Below are 9,858 nucleotides of genomic sequence, written 5' to 3' on the forward strand. Positions count from 1 at the left end.
TCAGAGAACAATAGCAAGCTTTGGAGAGTAAGTTATGAAGAATCTAAGAACTTAGACTTACTAAAGTAATAGGTACAAAGTGTGCTTATAAAAAATCACTTCACAATATTTCACCAGATTGTGCATGTCTTCAGCAGATTGAGCATGTCTTCATCAAGTTGACTTCATCAAGTTGACTTCATCAAGATACTCAATATTCTGGCATTAATTCATTAATTAACCGGCAACTGGTTTGACACCCCTTGTATATTGTTTATTTATTTATAAGTTGTTGTTTTTTTATATTACATAAGTATAACCATTTTATTATCAACATAACAATTCAATATATAATATTAAATATTTTATATTATTTTTATATTATCATGAAATGCATAATCATAAACACAAGAAATGCAGAAAAGAAGAAAAAGAATGCAAAATCACATTTATTTGGCGATAATGCAAAAATGTATTAACAGAAGGTGCAGAGTGGTTATTAAAAATAATTACATACATTTGCAGGCAACATTTTCAGTCTGAGATTACATAAGTACTTTAAAATACAAACCAGTAACACCTAAACCTTATAATATTAAGTAATGAATCAAGCTTTCAGGAGCATATTGTTAAGAGAAAATTATTACTGATGGGATGGTTCCTGTAGCAGAGAAAATTGTTAATGATTGTGCATAGTGTACAACATACTGCATATTGCAAATTTCACATCCATTTATGGTTACATTAAATTTTATGGAACATTTTTCTACTTTTTATAGCAGATATACACTATTGCTTGCAAGGCTCGATCTCTTTAAACAGTCGTTGAAAGTTTGCCGTCTCCTGAGGTAGTAATAGACGTCCCTCTGAGAGTACTCCGTGCTTCCTCCTCGAATGTGCTCTCAATCTTTGACAGAAGTGCATAGCATTTCCTCTCGAAGTCCTTTCCCATGAAAGCATAAAGAAAAGGGTTCATGCAGCTGTTGGTGCTTGCAAGTGCGATTCCAAATCTTTGTCCGGTAGGGATGACACTTTCATATTTTAGGTCTGTTTCCAATAAGTTAAAAATGTGATAAGGCAGCCAGCTAATGAAAAAAGCAACTATCAGTGCTGTCATCACCCTAAATGGCTTATTGGACCTCGCCATATGGTTAGATTTTAGCTTTCTTATGATCATGAAATAACAAAACATGATGATCAGTAAGGGGATCACAAATCCAAAAATGAATTTGCACACTACGACAGCAACGTGTTCTTCATTAAGCGTGTAGTTGTAGTAACAGACCTGTTTTGAGTCATAGTGCTCTAGATCTCTGAAAATAGCTGCTGGTAAGCTGAGCAATGCTGACATGATCCAGGCTAGTAGAACAATCACCAAGGCCCTGCGTATGCTGCGCTTGTTTTGTGCCCAAACAGGAAACATCACCACAACACAGCGATCCACACTGATGATGACGAGGAGGAAGATGCTGCTGAACATGTTAAGGATCATGATAAATGACGCAAACTTGCACATGAACAGCTCAAAGACCCACTCATTTTTAACAGTATAGACAATGTGTAAGGGCAGAAAGACACAGAAGAGGAAGTCGGACACAGCGAGGCTGAGGTACCAGACAGTGTTGACTGTTTTCTTAATCTTAAACCCTGCAATCCAGATCACCAAACCATTTCCAGTGAGTCCAAGAACCATAATAATCACATTTAGTGTTGCTAGTAAAACACACACCACATCCGTGCAAAGTGCTGGAGACTCTGGTGTAGGTACTGGACTTTCCGGTGAATGATTTGTATAATTGTTCTCATAGTCATAATCAGTTGTTTCAGTATAAGCAGAATTTGTGACTGAACTCATGATGTTGTTCAAAACTGTAAAAAATAGACAAAAACAATAGCTCAAAACAAAATGCTTTTGTTAATTAAAAAAAGAGCAAGGTAATTGTCCTCAAAAAGTTTAAGACTATTTAATTAGTCACTGCTAAATAAATAAATATGCTCCTTTTTATATTGTGTTGTGCTGCCTTTAGCTTTGATTTGGTCATGTTTTTGCCATGACAAAGTTTTAAGAAGCAAATGGAATGTAAGAGCATTTATTATTATATTAAATATAATAACATATGATGAGAGACTCAAACCACCTCATAAAGTATTTTCCAATACAATTTAAAGTTAAGTTTTCTAACATGATGAATTTCTGTGTGCCATCAGAAACAAAAATAAAAAACTCCATATATGTGATAACCAGGTCATTCAGTACAATCAGGTCATCAGCTGACTTCATTTTATTGCCACAACGTTTTGCTGAGGCTAAACCTGACCAACTGAAGCAACCTCTGATCATAGCATAGCCCAAAGAGGCTTGTGGAAGAGGCACTATGCATAAAGTAAAGTGGGTGCTTCCCTTTATACTCCGATGTGCCGAATTCCAGTAATTTCAGCAACCTTTTCAGTTGCTTTCTTTGCTCGATCCCAGGCAATCCTTTTGAAGCACAGTAAAATCTTTACCATGACCATGGGATACATCGTCTTGGCTATTTAAATAATGAGAATTGCCAGCTGAACCATGTTAATTATCCAAATTAAGGGTCCTAAATATTTGCTTATTTAAATTATCATTACTATTGTTATTATTAATATTATTATTATTATTATTATTTACTTTTTCCCAGGCAGTATCTGTATGTTTTTTTATGTTTGTTGCTTTTTTATTAGTTTGTTTGTTTATTCATTCTTTTATTCATATATAAAAATAATGTATGATATGCTTAAATACAAATGCGGTGCTTTAGCTTTTATTGGGTGGTTCTGGACTCTCACCAGACAATGCTAAATTTTACATTCCGTAATTTTTAATTCCGTTAATTTCAATTCAATTCAAACATACTGACAGCATCCAGCATATTATCTAACTTATTAATAGCATCACACACTACAATACTCAGGCTTTCCACTCATATCTTTCCACTCATATCTTGGGCATATTGTGTTATGAGAAATAACTCACCTGTCCAACGTCTTCTCTAGTACAGTATTCAATACAGAATTTTCTTGTTAATGGTGTGAGTCAAACATTTTGGATGATTTATGTCTTTCACTTCTCCTTTTAGGGCGGATCCAGTTTTAAGAAAACAAAGTAAGAGTGTGTTGATAATCACACAGTTTGTTTCACCACTCTCGTGTTCAATCTGTGTAAAGTCATGTATGTGAAGAAATCCAAGCTACCTATGCTATTCGTGCAATTTTTTCTCTGGATTATAATTTAGTCACTGATAAAAAGCAAAAATCTAAAGTATATTTTGCCTGCTATCCCGGTTACGAATTTATGAATGCATATTATTAAAGGATTAAGAGAATTATACATTTTCCTTTACAAGACAAGTAACTTTAATTAGGGAAAAAAAGCACACACACACTTCCCATCAGAAGATGCCACAAGCATTTGTGGGACATCCGTAGAGGTATTTTCATAACTGAGATTTGGAAAATTGTAACAATACCTCGAGTTTACCAAAAGGTGGTACATACATTTAACATAATAATAATAATAATACCATTGCTGTGTAATCTGTAAATCTATATACTTTAAATATTACAGAACCACATTTCCTTTTTAAGACCTATACAGTATTTTTATTACATTAAGCCCTTTGACACAAGTAAGAACATATTAGTTAGATAATACAGTATCCATTTTACAATTAATAAAAAGAAGATGGAATACAAATTAAATAGATGAACAGGGAGCAGAATTACATACTCACATATTTACACATACTCAAAATAATCTGTATAATCAAAATAATAATTTTTTTAAATACATGCTGGAACAAAAAAAAAGGTGCTTCAACATTAATAATAAAGTATTTTGCATACAGTTTACCCAGTTTTTTTTACTCTGAAATGTTACAAAAATCTATTGAAAGAAGATTAAAAAATCTGAACCAGAAAAAGTAATGTCCATTTTCTTCAACAGTCAAAATGTACATACTTTCACTGTCAGATATTTCTACTGACTTCCAGTTCTTCATAGCACAATACTTGTGCAATGTCATACAGCTACACAGACTTACCATTTAGGGTAAAAGTTATTTGTGTCATCTTCAGACATGTTTTTTGAAACATTTTATTTTTTTAAAAACCTCTATATAAAAAAAAATCAACACCTGGTTTTCTGTATGGATCAGCTAAAACATTAAATCCATTATTGTCACGGTTGTGGTGGGGTTGGGCACGAGGCATAAGGACAGAGGTTAAGATTTGAGGTGTTTTTAATATAATACAAACAAAACAAACAAGCACATCTCTAAAACATAAACAAACCCAGGAACAGTGGCAAGCAAGAATTCTTACAGAACAGTTTAACAAAACAGATAAGCTTAAACTCAACAGTATAGGCCTAGGAGAAAACAAACCGTTGCGAGACAAACAAACTTAACTTAGGCAGGCTATTTATATCAAAACTGTGTGATGGAGTGCTTCAGAACAGTGTGAACAGAGGTGCATCCTGGGAAATAAAGTCCAATAAACAAAAACACAAAAGTCTTAGGGCGCAAGGCGCCCTCTAGGGGTTAACCCTGACAATTAATATTAAAACATCCTAGGTTCACCATGTATTTAAGTGCTGCAATATTCAAATTTTTTTTTTAATTACTTAAAAACCAAATAATTACCCTTAAACTGTATATTTCCCACCAGAATCAAAATACACTATGTACAAATTAATCAGAAGCTGGAATTCTGTTTTATATTTTCATGTCAAGTCAGATGTGTGTCGATGATCTGGCATCCATAGAACTGGGTTGGGATAAGTAGCGACTCGTGGCGTGTCCTTCCTCTCCTATTGCATTTTCAATCTTAGACAGGATAGAGTTCTTAAACTTTTGCCTGAAATCACTGCCCATAAAAACATAGAGAATTGGATTGAGGAAGCTATTAGCTGAAGCGATTGAGGTTCCAATCTTGAGCCCTGAGGCAATGATTTCATTGGAGAAGCCGTGGGTCAGTTCAGCCAGCACAAATGTGTGGTAGGGCAGCCAACACAAAAAAAACGTCCAGATGAGAGCTGTCATGATTTTGAACGGCTTTAAAGACTTTGCCATCTGGTTTCTTCTCAGTTTGAAGATGATGATTAAGTAGCAGACAATGATGATCAAGAATGGCATCAGGAACCCAAAAATGAACCGACAGATGGATATAGAATTATGAGTGTCATGGCTATTGTAATTATTGTGGCAGCGGGTTCTGCCTAGATGGTGTTGAATGTCACGAAAAATGAGGGATGGGACACTCAAGGAGACTGAAAAAACCCATGCAAGAAAAACTATCACAGAAGCTTTCTTTATGGTGCGCTGGTTTTGTGCCCAAACAGGGAAGATGACAGCTATGCAGCGATCCACACTGATGATGACGAGAAGAAAGATGCTGCTGAACATGTTGAGGAACATAACGAAGGAGGTAAACTTGCACATGAATTGCCCGAATATCCAATCAGATGTGACTAGGTAAAAGGTATTGAGGGGCAAAGTGGCACAAAATATGAAGTCAGAAAGAGCCAGGCTGAGGTACCAGGTGGTGTTAACAGTCTTCTTCATCTTAAAACCTGCGATCCAGATCACCACACCGTTTCCCACAAGCCCAAGCACAATGATAACCACATTCACAACCAGCAGCAACATGCACATAATCTCCTCAGAGCAAACATCCTCTACATGATGTGACAAGTCCAGTGGCATCTGGTTATCATTCCTGTAGTTTTCATAGTCCATTGGTGTATAATCAAATGTGAAATCAGCCTTGTCCATGGCTAAAATTTTGCTTTCCCCTGTGGAAACAAGAATACTGCATTAGCTGTATGTACTTATTATAGCAAAAGCTAGGACAAGCTGTTCTTCAGCCTACAATTATTATTTCATCATTACACTTATGATTTATTCATTTAGTCACAAGTTTCTTTGTTTTTCATTTGGTCCTCATACCTTATTGAGTGTCTTTAACGTGTTTCATATAATTTTACATCAGTAAACATAAAACACAGTTTATCCTAAACATCAAATCGTTCAAAATTGGTTAAATTCCCCAAGTTTCAGATACTTTATCTTTACCAGATTGTTTTGCTCATTTCAATTATTCCATAGCAGTTGTATAAATGATAAATATTCAGCAATATTCACTGATTATTTTTCTATAAGAACATTTTTATCTGTAGCTCCATTTGTTTTTTTTGTTGTTTTTTTGCAGTCTTTGTAATGCATTACAGTTTCTACATCAACAAAGGGTCTTATATGGCAGATGCTACACAATCTCAACCTAATAATGAGTACCGTAATTTCCGGACTATAACCCGCACCTGGCTATAAGCCGCACCTAGTACATATTTTAAAGGAAAAAACATTTTGTACATACATAAACCGCACCTGACTATAAGCCGCATGTGCCCACATTGAAACATGGGATATTTACAAAGAAAGACGGTACACAAAAAGAGTTTTCAATGTTTTAATAACATAACTTAGCTTTTCTTTTTTTTTTCGACTTTTTACATTGCTCCAGTTCTTCCCGCTGCCGTTTCCAGCGTCTCACCATCGACTCATCTATGCGAAATTTACGTGCTGCAGCTCTGTTTCCTTCTTTATCGGCCAGCTCGATTACTTTTAACTTGAAAGCTGCGTCATATGCTTTTCTTTTTGCATTTTCCATGATGAGGGTAGGCTTATGCTAATTTTATTCATGTACAAAGCGCGCGAAGTTACCGTACGTTAAATTTCTTCTTCTATGGTGTTTATTAGCGGTTGTGACTTGCGTCTTCCTCGACAACACATGTCTCACTCTTACCTTTTCTGCTCGAGCGCCCCTGGCGGCCGTTAGAAAAAATGCATACATTAGCCGCATCTCTGCATAAGCCGCAGGGTTGAAATTGTGTAACAAAAGTCGCGGCTTATAGTCCGGAAAGTACGGTAATGTTTAAGTTAAATTAAATGTTAGGTAAAGTAATATTTAATTAAAATGAAAAGATATGTTTGCTTTTTAATACTTAAGGGTTGCTGCAGGAACAATTTGCTCATTCTGTTTTATCCAAACGGATTTAAGATGTAAGTACTTGTAGATATGATTACATTTTTTGAGAATGTGTTTATTTAGCGATTTAGAAAGTACTTTATATTTCAGGCAGAGATGTATCTTTTTGACTCCAATAAGTTTTTAAAGATTGATTCAGACTATACAAGTACACATTAAACTAGAAAAATATTTTTTTTAAAATGACGAGTAATAATGTTATTGTCTTGGCCCTGCACATCTATCTACACTACCGTTCAAAAGTTTGGGGTCACTTGCAAATTTCTTTGTTTTTGTTTAGTGATTTATTTTCTACATTCTACAACAATACTGAGGATTTCAAAACTATAAAATAACACATATGGAATTAGGTAATTACGTAACCACAACAAAAACAACAGTTAGTTGCCATTTTAAGCCACAGAGGTCAGCCTTTCTGTAATAGTTCTTAGAACAGTATTGTCAAGTGCATTTACAAAATCTCTCAAGCACCATAATGAAAAGGCCACCCCAGAAGGGCGAGACCAAAACCTACCTCTGCCGCAGAGGAGAAGTTCATTTAGAGTTATCAGCCTGAAAAATGACCAATTAACAGCACCTCAGATAAGATGCGGTGAGAAGTCTTTACAGAGCAGAAGTAACAGACACATCTCACTATCAACTGTTCAAAGGAGATTAATGCATTTTTTGGACACCTTCAGCATTCCTTAACAATGTAAAAAGAAATAAAAATCAGGAACGATCATGGAGTTAGAAAGTGACCTCAAACTTTAAACGGTAATGTATATAAAATATGTAGTTTTTAGTTGTTCAGTGCAGCCTTTCACTTGACCGTTGCATTTGCATGCTAATTACTATTCATTAGTGTCTGCCAAAGACAGGCATGTACACAGGATCAGCCTTGTATTCAATTATTTCAGTGTTATCCAACACATTGTACTGTATTTACAATAGTGACTTTGCTTAATTTTTCTCTTCAGTTTATCATACATTAGTATTCATGTAATATAACTTTATGAAAACCATGTATGGTCTGTGTCAATCTTCAATAACACAACAAGCTGTATTATCTGTCCTATTTTAGACAGATTATGAAGAGAATTTTCTAATTGCTGATGATAAAACCATTGTTTATAGATGCTATAAAAGTGGACTGTGAAAACAGGGGCCAGGAAGGAAGCCACAAAAGATTTTTATTGATATTCCTTAACATTAGATTTGTCTACAAATAGATAAGTGTATTCATTTTACGCATATGCATGATGTGTCAATCTCGGGGGACAGTTACACACCCAATAATTCCCTATGGACACACAGAACAGCCTACAATGTATGTCCTTGGACCTTTTAGGGGACCAGAGTATTCCACAAAGCATGGGAAAAACATGCAAACTCCAAGTACACAGAGATGAGGTTAGATTTAAACCCCTGACTCTGGATGTGTGCCACAACAGATAGAATTACACTGTAAGAAATGTATTTGATTGAATTAATCAACAATTTTACTCAGTCCTAGTTTTAATTTAAGACTGGGCACTTAATACTGTAAGTACATAAATACAAACATTTATTTAAATGAGTGAGCACTTGCTAAATGTAATTCCATTTAAATATACCTGATTAAACTGTGATTAAAGATTAATGTAAAAAGAAAGAAACCATTCTGACCTTCATTAAAAATGGTAAAAGTAAAATCACTTACTCAGCAAGGAGATCAGACTGCGTGTGTCATGCTGCTTTTTCACAACTCTGTGTGAACTTTTAATTTGGAGCTAAGAGTCAGGTGCCACCTCTTATGAAATGACTTCTGCAATTTCCCTTCCACAGTGTGTGTGTGTTTTTTTTTCTTTTTTTTTTTTTTACATAAACAGCTTCCCTTTAATTTCACTTCTGTTTATATCGTAGACAATAATGGACTTTTTGTGTTATTCCTAAGGCAAGTGCCTCCAAAATGGCTTTTACTTCAAAAATCCTGTCTACATTTAGCAAGTCTTTCGATCTCATTTTCAATCCTCTTTAGTCCCTGTACCAGTGTGAAACAGGTGCAGATGACGACAGATGATCAGGCCGGTGATTAGTATACTGGTCTACAGTATATTAGTATACTGTATACAGACAGAATACACACTATGAACAAAAGAGATGTCCACATCAAAATATAAAGCAACATTTAAATTTTTTTAATGATTGGCTTAAATATTCATTATCATAACAGTCATAATTTCATAAAAACTACTGGGAAAACAGCATGCAAAACTAAACTTTGATATTTGTAAAGACAAAATACTTGTGGAACCTTTTCAATAAAAGTTTTCATAGCAATGATAGCTACAAATGTTAACCTACTATATTTATCAAAGTAATATGGAATTTACCCTTTACTACTGCATAAAGCTGACCACAATTACGGTTTAATTAATGATTGGTTGCTGTGTTAACTATTAGGCATAGCAACAAAACACTGATTGGCCAAGGTAGCTGCAGCCCTTTACTAATTGGCCGAAATAGGCGCAGGAGTTTTTAGTCAGAATGGAGGCAGAACGGAAGCAGGCTACAAACAACTGAAGCATGGTTGTGATTTATTAGAATAACTAGAACTTAAAATTTGTATACATAAGTGTAGTACATCATTTTAATCTATACAGGGTCTACTTTTATTTACTGTATGTACACTCACAATATCCTTAAAACACTGTACTTTTGTAAAATAAAGAAAACAAACAGGATGCACTTTCTGGCGTCTCAGTCTCTGCAAATATCTGTCTGAAACACATCGCTAAAATTAACTGAAACTCTGTAAATACGTAACACACAGACATAAGAAAT

At 34.8% G+C, this 9,858-nt stretch overlaps 2 protein-coding genes across 3 annotated transcripts; both read right to left on the reverse strand.

Moving 5' to 3' along the window:
• Window positions 1-442: 442 nt before the first annotated feature.
• Window positions 443-3,013, reverse strand: LOC128509528 (chemerin-like receptor 1). Its single transcript, XM_053481298.1, has 2 exons — window positions 2,984-3,013; window positions 443-1,848 (listed from the first exon to the last, which is right to left on the reverse strand). Exon 2 carries the CDS (start codon window positions 1,832-1,834, stop codon window positions 794-796), a length of 1,041 nt encoding a protein of 346 aa, XP_053337273.1. The 5' UTR covers window positions 1,835-1,848; window positions 2,984-3,013; the 3' UTR covers window positions 443-793.
• A 640-nt stretch (window positions 3,014-3,653) lies between these two features.
• On the reverse strand, window positions 3,654-8,777 carry LOC128508980 (chemerin-like receptor 1). Of its 2 annotated transcripts, XM_053480484.1 has the most exons (3): window positions 8,735-8,777; window positions 7,568-7,605; window positions 3,654-5,800 (listed from the first exon to the last, which is right to left on the reverse strand). In XM_053480484.1, exon 3 carries the CDS (start codon window positions 5,778-5,780, stop codon window positions 4,740-4,742), a length of 1,041 nt encoding a protein of 346 aa, XP_053336459.1. In that variant the 5' UTR covers window positions 5,781-5,800; window positions 7,568-7,605; window positions 8,735-8,777; the 3' UTR covers window positions 3,654-4,739. The 2 variants fall into 2 exon arrangements, with proteins under 2 accessions (XP_053336459.1, XP_053336458.1); XM_053480483.1 differs by lacking the exon at window positions 7,568-7,605 and having other exon boundaries at window positions 3,655-5,800; window positions 8,735-8,773.
• Between the last annotated feature and the right edge of the window lie 1,081 nt (window positions 8,778-9,858).

Source organism: Clarias gariepinus, chromosome 21 (genome assembly GCF_024256425.1).
Source record: "Clarias gariepinus isolate MV-2021 ecotype Netherlands chromosome 21, CGAR_prim_01v2, whole genome shotgun sequence".
NCBI classification, from domain to species: Eukaryota; Metazoa; Chordata; class Actinopteri; order Siluriformes; family Clariidae; genus Clarias; species Clarias gariepinus.

Coding starts and splice junctions, on each gene's coding strand:
- LOC128509528 (XM_053481298.1), bottom strand. CDS start 1,834: ATGAGTTCAGTCACAAATTCTGCTTATACTGAAACAACTGATTATGAC.
- LOC128508980 (XM_053480484.1), bottom strand. CDS start 5,780: ATGGACAAGGCTGATTTCACATTTGATTATACACCAATGGACTATGAA.